Below are 15152 nucleotides of genomic sequence, written 5' to 3'. Positions count from 1 at the left end.
AATGGGAGGCAGAAGCTCTCAGAACAAAGAAGGAATAAAACTCCCACCAAAGGGCCAATTAAAATTATCAGTTTATTTTGGGCAAATTGTGCACACTGTTTTTTCATTTGCTCTATCCTAGATCAGTCCTGGGGAGGAATTTCTCGCTTGGATCAGAGATATCAAAGTCATGGCACAAAACACAAGGAAAAACAGGGAAGTATCCCTTACAGATAAAATACACAGGAAAAGTTTCAGCAACCCAGACTCCATGCAGCCCCCAGCTCTGCTTCAGCACAACTCGTAAAGATTCAGGGTGTACAAACCAGCACTGCTCACTCACTATGGCACAATTCCTTCAGTTACATGATCCAAAAAGAAGCTGAATCCCTCTCTGCACCTTAAACACATGACCTCAAAACAATGATGCCCAGCTGACAATTAAAATAATTCTGAACAATGCCATCTGTACAGAACTGCTGCACTTTATTGACACTAAAATGTACCCAGCAGAGCATTTCCCTGCACACACAAGGCCAAAGAGCATTGATGAGCAGCCAGATCTAGGACACAGAAGGAGATGGGAAGCTAATGACAAGTGGAGCTTGTTCTGCAGCACAGGTAGAGCATGGAATCAGTTTTCGACTCCTCCGGCCAACTTCTACTGGGAGATTTACATACAAGTCCTCAGTCAAGTCTTTAAAGAATTATCCAGAGTCTCCTGGGTAAAAACAATCTGTTTTAACAAAGAGGAGAGTCCAGAGCTGCTCAGTGATTCTTTTTGGTTGAGCCAAAACCAGAGAAACCCATCACAGCTGCCATTTCATCATCCTCTTCAAATGTCAAATCTTCCTCTGCCCTCCTTTTCTTCTCTCTCTGCTTCTCCTTCTTGTAGGCTTTCGCCTTTTCCTCCTGCAGCAAGAAAAAGAACAGCAAAATAACTTGAATCTCCTGAGCCGAGTAAGCTTTTGAGACACTGGGCACTGCAGCTCACCCAAGTTCTACCAACAGTACCCAAGCTGTACCTGAAGAAAGAAAATAGTCAGCAAACATCCTGGTCTGCAGCCTTCCAGGAGGTTTCCCGCTGCCTACAGACCACTCACTTCCCACCCCAAGAAGGAAGTCACACACAGAGGACGTAGCCAAAGAGAAGTGTTGTGAAATCATCAGCTCTCGCTTGCAAACGTGTCGGAGGTTTCACCTGGAATCCACGCTGAGGCAAGAAGGGGCTGTTCGTAAAGCAGGAGACATTTCCAGCGTATGATGCCCCGTTCCAACGGCTGTAACGCTGAATGTCACTGCCTGTTGGCTTTCAGTGCGGCAGAGTGACAGCTGCTCTTTGGAACAGAAGTTGAGCTCTAAGTGGCTTTGGGGGTTTTGGCATCAAAGAGTTTGCGCTGCGCTAATCAAGGCGTTTTGCTCTGTAAGGATCACAAGCCCTGGAACAGTGCCAGGCTTGTACTGGGCGACACGCAAGTATGGCTTCACCTCCCAACTTAGCAACTGAGCCTGCCATTCCCATCTCCATCTACTGCTCTGCAGCTAATGACAACAGCCAGGCCCTGGAGAAAGCTACACCAAAAGCTGCTGCTAATTTCTTTGTTGCCACGCATTGACTGACAGTAGCTTTTCAACCCACAGTATGCCCTGCGCTGCCGGGGCATTCGTCTTCTGCCTCCCCCAGACAGATTAGCCTCAGCAGCACCGAGGCCTGCTTGAGAGCAGAGCACAGGGCTGCTCGAGTGCCAGGACTTTTGCAGGATCCCAGCAGAGCACCCCTGCTGTGAAGCAAAGCTCAGAGCTTGGGCAGGGAGACTCAAACAGGCAGCAGTTTTTAACGCTTGTTTTTTTCACATGACTGCTGATGTAGGAGAAGCATGCACAGAAGCTCCTCAACTGTCAGAACACTGTCAGTTGTTTTTCAAATAAACTTGCTCGTCATTTCAGGGAACTGGCACCTAAGCCCAGGTTTAAGAGGAATCCGGTACCTTTCACTGCCTCCACACACACACAGACACACACGTCACAGCACAGCACGCCGCTCACAAAACCCTTCCACACCTGGGGAGGGCGCACAGAAGCAACATGCTGCACACAGGAGGAATCCCAGCAATCCCCAGAACCATGTCACACCTCAGGAACTTACAGGTCTGCTTATCAGAGCACAGAAGATCAAACACAAGTAATGGGACACAAAACAGGTGCGCTGCCAGGGCTGTGCTACACTCTCAGTAGAAACTTTCAGTGTCAAAAATTATCCTTACACACAAAGAGAGGAAAGGGATTTCCAGGGAGAGCAACAATTAAAAATAATAATAATAATAAATTAAAAAAAAAAAAAACAAGCAAACAAAACCCACTCAGAGCAGCAGATGAGAAGCCCACACCAGCTAGTACAAGATTAGGAACCAGGGCTGCCCTCCTCAGGAAACACATTCCTTGGGGGTTCCACTTCATCAGCTGTTGCCCTTACTCACCTCCTCACGGAGTTCCTTCATCCTCTCCTCAAAGTCATAGTCTTTCTGTTTCTCCTCCATCTTCTTCTTGTTCACCTCAAAGCGCTTCTTCACCTGGTCCAGCGTGGAGCGCTCCACCCGCATGGACATGCCCAGATTTCTCTGGTCTGGAGGAACAGAGCCAGCCGCGTTCAGCAACATTATTAGCCTTTAAAGGTCTGTACGTAGCCCCTTTCTCTGATCCCCATTTAAGTATGTGAGCACGGCATCCCATCACCACTCAAAGCACAGTCTCCCAAATCCCTGAGCAGCAGAGCCCAGCACTGTACTGTGCAACTGCCCAGCCTTCAGGGGTTCCTCTCCACACCGTCTCTACCTACGGACATGCCAGGTAATTCACACCCAGCCTGGGGAGTCTGACTGAACGATGCGCCTCCTCCCAGAGAGGCGTACACTTTCTGCCCTCATTTAGTCCCACACTGTTGCATGGATTCGGACTTCTTATGTCAGAGGGGATTAGGGAGGATTTAGGGAGATTTTAGGGGATATGATAACCTAAACCAGTCACTGACTACAGTGATCCTTTTATTATTTGTAACAAGGAAGAAGATGCAACCTTTTCTTTTAAGGTTCTGTATGAGGGAGCTCCCCATCATGCTGGTGTTCTGACACTTCAAGGAATTTAAGCTTGGGACAGGGAAACAAGGACTGGAGTGTTGAAAAAGGAGTCAGAATAAAACTGCCAAGCTGTTTTTTCTCAGCTGTGGGACAAACCTAACAAGTGGCTTTCAGTAAGATCCTGATTACACAGCACGTTTCTAACTAAAGCAAAGACATGAAATATTAAGACAGGCCTCCGATCCAGTGGCTGTTTAGAGCAGATTCCCAGGTTTCCACTCGTAAGTGAGCCCAGTGTGAAAGGGCCACCCCCAGCCATGTCTCCAACCCACGCTGCCCGGTCGATCCAAACAGCCTGCTGACTCCAGTAACTGGGCACACTTTTGTCCCGGGGATGCAGCAGCACCAGGGAGCTCAAACTACGAGCTGGTACCTAGCAAGAATGCTGCCAGAACAAGCAGGTTACAGCCAGATTTGTGGGCTGGATCAAAAGCTCCCAAACTGTAAATTGTATTGTACCAAAGAACTATGCCCCCTTCCAGCCCCAGCTCAACCCTTCATCGCAGGACCACGCACAGAGATGTAGCAGTTATTTTTGATTCCAGATTCTCTCATACAGACTTACTGCTGACCCCCTCACATGTCAGACGAAGCACTTCTTTGTCATCCTCCCATTCACATAAAAGTACAGGGCTTTAATGCAATGGCTTTTCATTTCCAAGCTATAGAAAACTTTCCTTGACTACGCTGCACTGCTGTCCTCTTACTCAAGGTAAACATACTAAAGATACAGGCTGATCAACAAGGACCTCTTCTCTTGCCTTTTATCTTAGGATAACTTACCTGCATGATCACAACAATGGAGAGAAGAACCAGATATCTGTGGGCTTTATACTTTGCACTCTGGAGATCACACTGTGTGTGATCACACCTGAACAGCTGTACAGGACACGGCAACTCTGGGGTCATCCTATCCCACCCCTGTCTCTGCTGTACTTCAGCAACCCACAGCCTCCATCCTTGTAATCTCTTGATTCAAAGCCCTGGAGCTCAGAGACAAGCTAGTTCTGAGCTTCATACTCTGGTTCTACAAAGAGAAGCTTACGATCCAAAAATAGGCTAGTCCCACACCTTTTACTTTTCTAAGAACTGCTTTAAAGTTTCATTGCTGTTAAAAAACCTCTCTTGAGATTTTCAGAGGAGACATCAGGATTTGCTGACCCTGAGCTTCTTGCAGTGCAGACTCTCAGAGTGGGGAAAACACTTCCACCTTACCGGACACTTACTATTTCTTCCAGCCTTATTCCACCCAAATAGTCCATCAACTTGGAGAGATTGCCATGAGATAAAGGCAACATCTCCATAGCTCTCACGAGTAAACTCTGCCTATACCCTGATCTCATTTTAATCCACGTATGAATGTTCAGAACTCAGAAACCGGTGATGCATGAAGGGAACAGCCCAGAGAGTTGCACCAGCCCCCCAACAATGCAGAAAATTATCCTTACGTTTTTTGCCATTGATGTGATCCAAGAAGTTAATGGAGTCTTTCACCACACAGTCGCATACATTACAGTAATACCTGGCAGGAGGGAGAGAGAAAACATTAACTCCAAAGCGTGAGACAAACCTCATCTCACAGAACAACTATTTGAGATGATCTACAATTCAAAATCTCCATATCATTTGGACCTATTAGTTGTAACTCAGACCGCTGCTCTAGCCTAAAATCAAACTAGTCTGATACCACAAGTCCTCATTGGAGGTACTGAAACAAGCACAGCCCCAGCATTACAAAAAGTAACACCCACTGGGTTACCTGGGCTCAGAGCCCCTGAGTGATCAGGCCTTTGTCTGGGACATAGCTCCACTACCCAGGGCAAGAGGGAAGCTACCTCTATTACCGAGAGCCTTGGTGAAAGGACACGTGCAAGGCCATACGCCAGATTTACAGAGCCACCCGAGTTAACATCTGGAGTTACCAACCCTGATGCTTATGCCCTCTGACAGAGGACAGAAACCAAGACATGAGCTGATCTGCAAAGACAGCAGTCATGGCATCTTCCCCTTCCAGTTGCAAAGGACAGGGGGAGGGTTGGACTCTGTGACACCCCAGTGCTGCCTTCCTCCATGCCAAGACTGGCCACCAGCCCAGGTTTCCACCTCGGCTCCTGATTGCAGCCCACTGAAGGCTCTCACCTGGCTGCACGGTGAGCCTTCCCACGCCTATCACCTCACAGAATCATCCCCCTGCTTTACAGAGCAGTGCTTTCCACCCACCGTAACAGCTAATGCAGAAGCCCAGCCATGGCCTGCATTTCCATCCCTGGATGCTGCACCTCCCTGGCATCGCTGGCTATTAGGCTGCGATCCTGAGACACTTAGGATGGCTTTGGATGTGCTAAGAATCCTTCTAGCCTTCGGCCAAACATGATCTACACAAATAGTGGCCAGATGCCATTCCTAAGGAGAGGTATCTGGATGTTTCTCCCACTCCCAGTGCTCAGACATCATATCAACTGCAGATAGTGCCTCACTGCAAGCAGGCCTCCTGGCTAACAAAACCCAAGTGGGCAGCAGAGATCTGCCTCAACTGCTCCTACAGCAGGGCAAAGCAACACTGATATCAAGCAAGAGCATCAGAAGGGGCTCAGCCTGCTGCTTCTCTTCCATACGTTATCCCGGAAGACGCAGTTTCGGTGCAATTCAGCGCAGCACAGCTCAAACACTGGAGGAGAAATCCCCACCACTACTCTGTAAGGGCTCACTGCTTTATCACAACCCCCCGTCTTACCAACACAACTCAGATCCCAACAGAAAGACCATAACCTACCCTCCCATCTCTGATTGAGGGGTAGTTTTGGTGATGACGATGGTTTTCCCCAGCTTTGATTCCAGGTCCACTTTGTAGTCTCGGTGCCGCAGAAGTTCCCTTTTGACGGGCTGAGCTGGTTTGCCTAAAACATAAGCAAAAATACTAAGTGTTTGTCAGAAAAGGTCAAGCTTTACCTGCTGGATTTTACATTACCCTTGATGAAGAGAAGCCTACTGGGAACCTGTAAACTATGTGATTCATGCAGAAATTGCACTTGGGGAGGGGATTTGGTTGTTTTTTGTTCGTTTTGTTTTTAAAGTCAGTAAAAGATATCATTTTCTCCTCATTATGTAAGCAAAAACTAAGACTATTAGATGCAGGTAGATCTGACTTGGGTCATGCTCTCAGATCTTCCCATTTCCAGTGGCTGATTATTCCTCTCCCTCCCTAAAGAATAGGCCAGAGACAAAAATTCTCAGTAATTACATCTATAAAAAAATACATATCCAGTGGCTAGCACAGGAAAAAGGATAAGAGCAAGCAGCCTTGAACTGACGCTATTTCCCTTTGGGATTTCACTTCTAGCTGCTCTGTCACCCAAAGCTCAGAGGATTTGGGCAATTCACAGCCAAATGAGCAAAGCTTGCCTGCAGCCAGTACACTACCCACCATCTTTCTTCTCTCTCTCCTCCGTGAGCCGCTTCTCTGCAAGTTTCTCATATTCATCTTTGTCCCACTTTCGACGGAAGTCCAAGTTCTTAGTCTGAGAAGGGAACAAAGTGCATTAACATCTGTTACACAGTTTGACTAACTCTAAGAGGAGAATGGGGAAAGAAATGGAATCATTTGGCCTGTGAGGCCACAGCAGTAAATTAGGGGCACTACATTATATTCCCGTGTCATCTGTTTTCATATCCAGTAACTAAGGGTGGAGCTTAAGAGAATAATACTCAGCACACCTATATCTACTTCTTCTAGGATTTCAAAGCACTGAGCAAAGTAATGAGTTTATCTTAATAGTTCCTGAGATCACCCATCCCTTCCCTCCAAAAAACAGAGGCAAACGGCATTTAAACTGATTGATCCAAGACCATACAAGTGCTACCTGATGAACACAGAATAGTCGTTAGCAGATCATATGTGATTCTTCCAAAGCTGATTAAATTTCAGTTGCAAATAGCAGATGAGGAAGTCATGAAATGCAACACGAGCTATAAAGGCTTTGATTAAGATGCAGGAATACAGAAAGATGTGTATACCTGCTCTCAAAAACATCAGCAGTATGTCAACAGGTTATAGGAATCCAGGCACTGAGTTTGATATTAAATCACAGGAACCAGCATGAGTTTTTCACATAAGACAGGAATACAAACAAACCAGAAAAAAAAAAAAAAGCTCTGAAAACTCCAAATGTCAAGCCAGGATGGGGAGATACCAGGAAAACATCTGTATGAAACACACCGTAAGCTGTCCTACTCCTGTACCTCCCCATCTCAGTCAAGCAGGGAAGGGAAGAAGCATCTCTGAGGTAGCCTGGCCCTTAACCAGCCTCCCAGAGCACGCTAAGCTGTCAATGACAGGACAAACTGGGTGGAAAAAAAAGCAGAATTCAGGTAAAGTTGGCAACAAATAAAGACAAAGACTGGGGTAAAAGTCCCCTCCAGAAAGAACCGTCACCAACGCTGAGGGCAGAGGTGACATGACAAGGATCCTTTCCTTTCCCATGTATTCACGCAACAGCTTGAGGCAGCCCCTTCCCCATGTCAGGCTGGAATGCAACAAGGGCCACAAGCCCCCACACCGGTCTCACAAATCGGATGCTTCTTTACTTTCTTATGAAGAAAGCTCTCAAACGGCGAGAAAGCTGCATTTCACTCGGAATAGCAGTGAGAGGCTCCCAGCTTCATATTAAAAAAGGATGGATGTATTTTAAAACACCTCCGGGAAAAAAGGACCCACACCCACCCACCGCCTTCTCCGCTCAGCCAAATCAAGAATCCAATCACAATCCAAAGAAAATAAATCCCATTTGAAGCTTTAGCAGCAGCACAGTCATTTAACGTTTTCTCCTCTGGCAATCCTTCAAATGGAGCGAACAACTACTGATAAGAATGAAAATGCTTTAGGGAAGCGTAGAAAAATTCTCATTTATTCCCAGAGCTTCTTAAGCACTTTAAGCATGTCATAACAGGTTTTATTAACTACCCTGAGCAAAAGAAAAGAAAATATCACAGAGTGTAAATTAATGTTTTAGGGTATTTTCCAGAATCAAGATCCTCCCGCATGCCAGCGCATTATCACAAATCATAGCTGGTGGGAGCCCCAAGAGAAAGCAACTTACTTGCTGCTTCACTCTCCTGTTACAGCAAAAGGGAAACTGTTGCTTTCTCCCCAGTGCCAGCACAATGGAACAAACCAAACCCAGCTCTGAGCTGGGCATCTTGGTTAGACAATATCCAAAGGAACCTCTCTTAATTGGCCTGGTGGAGGTGAAGGCGGCTGCGAGTCCCTGAATCTTTTCTGCTCTGGGTGACAGATAGTATTTCCCAAGTAAGTTACAACAATTAAAAAAATCAAAGTGCCCTCCTGCTCGCTGCGGACATGGAGCCCGTCTGGTCTGCCCAGTATCAGTGTCAAAGCCTATACAAGAACCTCAAGCCCAGCTCTAAGTAATGTGAGCACAAAAAGGAGTTGGACTCGATGATCCTTATGGGTCCCTTCCAACTCGGGATATTCTATGGTTCTGTGAAACCCCAGCAGCTGAAAATAAAGCACAGGCTCCACCTCATTCCCTGGCAGACATCCTGCTCCTTGTGCCCTCTCAGCTTTGCTTGCTTCTCAGCAAGTGGCTTCAAATGAAGGGAAGATTTGCCAAAGAAGCCCAAAAACACAGCCCTGTGGTGCTGACAGCTAGTCGCTATTACTCGAGGGGTTCAAACCAGCCTGGCTCTCCAGCCAGGTTACACAAACCACATCCACCTCGCATTCCCAACACCACCAAACCCCGCGGGATCCAGGCGGCAAGACCTCGCCGCCCTATTACGCGAACTGAGCAACGCCACTAAAATAACCGGGTTACTCGGGAGCTATCGCAGCCACGGAAAGGAGAGGGGGGCAGCAGGCAGAGACTCCAGCACAACCCCGTGACGGCCGGCCGCCCATCTCCCGGGGGAGCCGAACAGCAGCAGGGCAGGAGGGGAGGGGAGGGGAGGGGAAGGGAAGGGAAGGGAAGGGGAAGGGAAGGGAAGGGAAAGGCGGGCGCTGCCCCCAGGCCCCACGGGCTGCTCTCCTCCAGAGGCCGCCCGGGGCACGACTGGAAAGCAGGGAGCTCTCCGGGGGCTCTCCCAGGCCCTGCACGGGGCCGCTCCCCACCATTTTAGCCCTGCCGGCGCGGAGGTCTCTCAGGACCACCCCCCCCCCGCACGCCCCCGGCCGCCCGCCCGCGCACCCCCGAAGGGCCCGAGCCCGGCCCGGCAGCCCCGGGGGCGGCCCCGCCGCCGCCGCCGCCCCGCACGTACCCCGCTGCCCGACGCCATGTTGAGGGTGCAGGCGACGAGGCTCCAGGAACTGTCGCGCCGCCCGCGCCGTAAAGCGCTGCGGATCCGCCCGCTCAGCCGGCGGCGGCCCGGCCGCGGCAGCCCCGCCTCCGCGCTGCCCGCCCGCCGCCCTTCGGCCTCCCGCCGCCGGAGCTCCGCGGCCCCGGAGCCGCCATGTTGCGGCTGCGCCTGGCCGCCGCCGCCTGGTGCTCCGCGCCCCGCCGGCCCCTCTCCGTGTCCCCGCAGGGGCTGGCGGCGGGCTCGGCCCTGAAGACGCCCAAGGTAACGGCGGGGCGCGGGGGCGGCGGGGCCGAGCCGGGCCGGGCCGGGCCGTGCCGGGCCGTGCCGGTGCTCAGCTCTCCGTCCCGCGGCAGGGCACCCGCGACCACCCCCCCGCGCAGGTGGCGCTCCGCGACCGGCTCGTCGGCACCGTCGTGGCCTGCTTCAAGCGGCACGGGGCGGCCGCCATCGACACCCCCGTGCTGGAGCTGCGGGTGAGGGGCACAGCCGGGGTGGGGGGGGGGCGAGAGCGGGGACCCCAGCGGCTCGGGCTGGGGCTGCCGTGCGCCCCCCGTGAGGACCGGAGACGGCTGCGGGTGCCCCCGGCATTGCCGCTGGGGTCGGGGGTGAGGGGGGGCAGCTCCGCTTTGGGGCCGCCCCAGGGAGGAGGATGTGTCCCCGAGAGCTCCCGGCTCCGCTGCTGGGGCTGCAGGACCACCGCCGTGGGGCTGGGGCACTCTTCCATCCCCTGCTCTCCTTCAGGGGAACCTCAGCCCATTCCCTGCCCTTCTTTACTTTCCAGGCTGAGGGACCCCAGGAAGATGGGGAAGGGCATGCTGCTCTTGCCCTGCAGAACCCAAGGCTTCCTCACAGTGGTTTCATTCCTGGGGAGAAAATAAAACAAAACACCCCCCCTAAATGACTCCTCACAATGAAGCTGTGGGTTGGGTTGGACTAACTGCTCGGGAGATCAGGCTCCATTGTCTGTCCTCTATGCTGGGCACCCTCTTGCTGTCCTTTGCCTCCTTTGACAGTCACTCTTTTTTTCGCTTCTCCCTAGGAAACGCTGATGGGGAAGTACGGCGACAACTCAAAGCTCATCTATGAGCTGCAGGATCAAGGTGGAGAGCTGCTGGCCCTGCGCTACGACTTGACTGTATCCTGCAGTAGCCTCTACCACACACTCGTAGTACATGTCTTTGGTGGCAGGGACAGTGACAAACTGAGGTCTCTGCCACCCTGCCTAGTTTAAAGGTGTTAGGTGGATCGTCCTTGTCCTCACCTGTCTGCATATCCCAGCTTTTTCCCATCAGGATGAACGAAACCTCCTTCCCTCTGGCTAGTGGACGCCCCATCTGGTCTTTTATCAGTGTGACCCCTGCCTCAAATCACCTCCCAGTCAGTCCAGTATCTGCAGCAAAGCTGCCCTTTCTTCCCTACTCTGTGGCCATGCATCAGTATGCTCCACACTACTGGTTGTACCTCATGCTTGTTACAGTCCCCACCTCTGTGCCTTCTTGTCCTGGCTGTGCCACATTTCCAGTGCTGTGGTACTTGTGAGAGAGCAGCAATGTTTGCTGCACGTACAAAGCAGGCATCCATCCTGGGGCGGCTCCCACGCCTCACCTAAAAGCTCTCTTCTTTATCATGTGCACTATATGTTGAATTTTATCTGTATTACACCTTAAGAGAGCAAAATGACCTAGTAAAGACCTGCGTTTGCAGGGTGCTGACATACTGTGGTTAGGAAGGAGGGAATGGAGTTGTCCCTTTGCTAGAAGAGCACGTTGTTCTCAGGACAATGGTACTCGTTGTCAGCCAAGGCTGTTCTTCAGAGATCTGTTGGGGGTCTGGGAGCAGAGTGAGATGAAGACAGGGAGCTTTGAGGTTCAGCTTTCTGCAGCTCAGAGGATCTCCCTATTCCCGTCCTTAACTCTTCAGTCCCCCAGGTGCCCTTTGCTCGCTACTTGGCAATGAACAAAATCACCAACATCAAGCGCTACCACGTCGCTAAGGTGTACAGGCGGGACAACCCGGCCACGACCAGGGGCCGCTACAGGGAGTTCTACCAGTGCGTGAGTGTTGTGGCCTGCTGAAAGGGGAGCGGGGACAGGGCTGCTTGGGAGGACAGAGCTGGGAATTGGCGTGGACTGCTGGGTTATACCAACAGCCTGCGCTCACCTGCGGGGCCAGGTGAGGTGCCTGGCTGAGCTGCACCTGGGGCAGAGGCCCTGCGCAGCCAGCCTGGAGCTGGGGTAGTGCTGAAGCAGCGACAATTCAGTGCTGCACAGGATGGCAGCTGAGCGCCAGATTTCAGCCACAGTCCAGCTACACCAGAGTCTGCCTCTACTTGTGCCTCAGGATTTTGACATCGCTGGCCAGTTTGACCCTATGCTTCCTGATGCTGAGTGCCTGAAGATAGTGCACGAGATCCTGAGTGACCTGCAGCTTGGGGACTTTCTCATTAAGGTGAGATCAGAGCCTGGTGGTTTTCACACGCTTGCGCCTTCTCTTCCTGGCTCCAGTATGTTGTGGGGTTGAGACACCAGCCAAAAGGCACAAACAGTCTTCAACAGCTGCAGCTTTTAGCATCCCTTGAGCAAGGGCAAGGGGAAACTGTGGTGGGACATCTTTCCTCAGCTAAGCATGCTTCTTCATTCCCCAGGTCAATGACAGACGAATTTTGAATGGTGTGTTGGCCGTTTGTGGCATCCCGGAGAGCAAGTTCATAACTACGTGCTCAACCATAGACAAGCTGGACAAGGTAAGCATTGTGCTCTCAGGGCAAATCACTTCCAGTCTTAGGGGCTGGACGGCTTTGGCTGGGCACTGTCATGGTTATTCTCATGACAATAATTAAGCCGCTGGTGTTTGTAAAGGACTTGGAGAGCTCTTAGGCTGGTAGCAGTGGCCAAGAATAAGACACGGCAATTTCAATGATCTTAGTTAATCCCTGTGAGATCATTAGTGAAATAGCTCACCGAGAAGCATGTTATCTTACCTTGCACGTTGTGAATACATGGGCTGGTGGAGATGGTGGGTGACAAGAGCATTGGCCAGTAACGGATGTTCTTGTTTTGTAGGTGCCCTGGGAGTACGTAAAGAATGAGATGGTAGGAGAGAAGGGGCTCTCTCCCGAGGCTGCAGATCGCATTGGGGAGTACGTCCAGCTTCACGGTGAGCACGGTGGGATGGAGCCCTTGTCCCTCCCTCATGCTCCCGACAAGTGCAGCTGCTCTCTGCCAGGCCAGGCAGGGGCTGGCGTGCCCGGGGCAGGGACGGAGGGGAGCGAAGCAGCGCGTGCAGCTGGCCGGGCCCGTCGTTGCGGGTGCTGCTGTGCTGGCAGATGTGAGGCATGACTTGTTCCCGCAGGTGGCCTGGACCTGATCGAGCAGCTTCTCCAGGACCCGAAGCTGTCCCAGAACAAGCTGGCCAAGGAGGGCCTGGGGGACATGAAGCTGCTGTTTGAGTACCTGACCCTGTTTGGCATCACAGGGAAGGTGAGGAGGGGTGGAGGCAGGAGGGGGTGCTGCCCTGGTGTCTGGGCAGCCCCGAGCGTGGCGCTGAGGGGGCTTCCCTTGTGTCCCACAGATCTCGTTTGACCTGAGCCTGGCGCGAGGCCTGGACTACTACACAGGGGTGATCTTTGAGGCTGTCCTGCTGCAGCAGCAGAATGACCACGTGGAAGATCTGGTCAGCGTTGGGAGCGTGGCCGGAGGCGGTCGTTACGATGGTCTGGTGGGGATGTTTGATCCCAAGGGACGGAAGGTGCCCTGTGTGGGGGTCAGCATAGGGATCGAGCGGATCTTCTCCATCCTAGAGCAGAGAGTGAAGGTAGGTGCTGCTGGCAGTGTGTCACATGGGGGAGGGCTCTAGGAAGCAGTCTGTTACTTACTACAGAGCTCTACAGTGTTCAAGAAAGGATTTGGGGGGAGAGGGTGGGTCATCTCATGCCTGAATGTCCATGCAGAAGACAGAGCCCTTTTCTGTCCTGTAGCTCATCAGGTTGCAGTCATGGGCAGCATTTTGTAGCAAAAACAATGGAAGTATCATAGACATCCTCTGACTTCTCATCCGTTCCCTGAAGTTTGTTCCCAACTCACTTTAATTGTCTCGTGCTTGTGAAGCTTTCTGTCCTGGAGATTGTGAAATTATAAATTCAATAATATCTGTGGCACTCATTCTATAACAGGAAAGTCAGTTGGGAAATTTATCACCCTGCATTTATTTCTGAGCTTGTGATGCATAGTAAGTGAGGCTGAGGCAAAGTGTTTGCATCTGAAGAATCAAAAGATAGATTAGAAAGCAGTGTAGCTCTCATCTAGGATGGAGGAAAGTCAAGGTCCCACAGAAACAGCAGGACACGATTAGTGTGTCAGAATGCATGTGCACTGGAGGACTCATTAAACCTGCCCAGGCTGTCTTAACTGTGCACACTTTTTGCTTCTGAAAGGTTAGCCTTGCTCAATAATATTCACTGAATAGCAACGATCAGCCTTTAAATATTCTTGTTTTGGAGAGCTAACAGCTGAGGACTTAGGTCAAGTGAGATGACCTAGGTGAGCTTCTGCTGTGAGCTTCAGATTCCCTCTGAGCCAGTGACTTCCATGAGTGTGTCTGCCCCTGCAGGCTTCTGGGGAGAAAGTTCGAACGACTGAGACACAAGTGCTGGTGGCTACGCCTCAGAAACACTTACTCAGTGCAAGACTGAAGCTAATCTCTGAGCTATGGGATGCAAGGATCAAGGTAAAGTAAGGATGTGGGCTTGGTGCTGTAAGTTGTCAGGGAGGGAGAGTCTCAGGGGGGAACTGGACCAGCTAGACCAACTCCACTAGCTGTCTGTTCAAGACTGGCCTGCCTGAGATCTAGCAGGCAGAGAAGGAAGGCATCTGAGAGCACTAAAGCCAGTCGCTTGCTCCAGGAGTAATGAGGCAGAGTTTTCCATGCAGTTTCAGTGCCTGCAGTTTTGCTGCAAGATCCATCAGAGCAAACTTTGCATTGATGATTCACTGTTGCTTCCTTCTAGGCAGAAATGCTGTACAAGAAGGATCCTACACTGCTGAAACAGCTGCAGTATTGTGAGGACATGGGGATCCCTCTTGCTGCCATTATAGGAGAGCAGGAACTGTCAGATGGAGTTGTCAAGCTGCGAGATGTTGCAACAAGAGAGGAGGTGAGGAGAATGCCTTTCTACGCTAGGTTTCAAAAGTGCTTCTAGCAATTGCTGAAAGGCTCTGGGTTTTCAGTCAGTGACGGTATTCTAATTGCGAGCTGCATCACGGACCTGGCAGATGACTGCTCCTCCTTGTTTGCCTTGTAGGTTGATATCCCAAGAGAAGGGCTTGCCGATGAGATCCGAAGAAGGCTGGAGCCCTAGAATCGTTCTGTCCAGCGCTGCTTGACCGAACTGCTGCACAGCTGGAAACCCCAGTGCCCGCTGCTTCCTGCCGAGGTCCGGCCACCCTCTGCCCACCTGCCAGGCTGATGGCAGCGCTGCAGCGGGCTGTGCCCGGAGGGAGCACGCGAGTTCTCTGAAATCACGGACGCTGCGGTGCCGTGGCTGACGGCCCCGAGGGGCAGGCCACGCGTGTGGTGGCAGCGGGGGCCCTGCCACGTCCCCACAGCGGGGAGACCCGGGGGGACCCTGCCCGAAGGCCCCGGGGACGTGCCCCGAGCACCGGCTGTGGCCGGCGGCCGGGCGAGCCGCACACGCTGGGGGCGCTGCTGGGGCGGGGCTGAGCCCCTCTG

General features: G+C 51.8%; 2 protein-coding genes across 2 annotated transcripts; one reads left to right on the top strand and one right to left on the bottom strand.

Annotated features, from left to right (window-relative positions):
• Positions 1 to 448: 448 nt before the first annotated feature.
• ZMAT2 (zinc finger matrin-type 2) lies at positions 449 to 9520 on the bottom strand. Its single transcript, XM_035559617.2, has 6 exons — positions 9387 to 9520; positions 6538 to 6631; positions 5887 to 6010; positions 4562 to 4635; positions 2457 to 2602; positions 449 to 891 (listed from the first exon to the last, which is right to left on the bottom strand). Exons 1-6 carry the CDS (start codon positions 9402 to 9404, stop codon positions 748 to 750), a joined length of 600 nt encoding a protein of 199 aa, XP_035415510.1. The 5' UTR covers positions 9405 to 9520; the 3' UTR covers positions 449 to 747.
• Positions 9521 to 9553: 33 nt separating this feature from the next.
• On the top strand, positions 9554 to 15128 carry LOC118254424 (histidine--tRNA ligase, cytoplasmic-like). The gene is made up of 12 exons (XM_035559618.2): positions 9554 to 9686; positions 9779 to 9898; positions 10465 to 10560; positions 11354 to 11479; positions 11766 to 11873; positions 12070 to 12168; positions 12488 to 12581; positions 12777 to 12904; positions 12996 to 13238; positions 14034 to 14150; positions 14431 to 14577; positions 14725 to 15128. Exons 1-12 carry the CDS (start codon positions 9579 to 9581, stop codon positions 14779 to 14781), a joined length of 1443 nt encoding a protein of 480 aa, XP_035415511.1. The 5' UTR covers positions 9554 to 9578; the 3' UTR covers positions 14782 to 15128.
• Positions 15129 to 15152: the final 24 nt, after the last annotated feature.

The sequence above is a fragment of the Cygnus atratus genome, chromosome 14 (assembly GCF_013377495.2).
Source record: "Cygnus atratus isolate AKBS03 ecotype Queensland, Australia chromosome 14, CAtr_DNAZoo_HiC_assembly, whole genome shotgun sequence".
Lineage (NCBI taxonomy): Eukaryota > Metazoa > Chordata > Aves > Anseriformes > Anatidae > Cygnus > Cygnus atratus.
The sequence above is the reverse complement of the archived record's forward strand: the minus strand, read 5'-3'. Positions and strand labels throughout refer to the sequence as shown.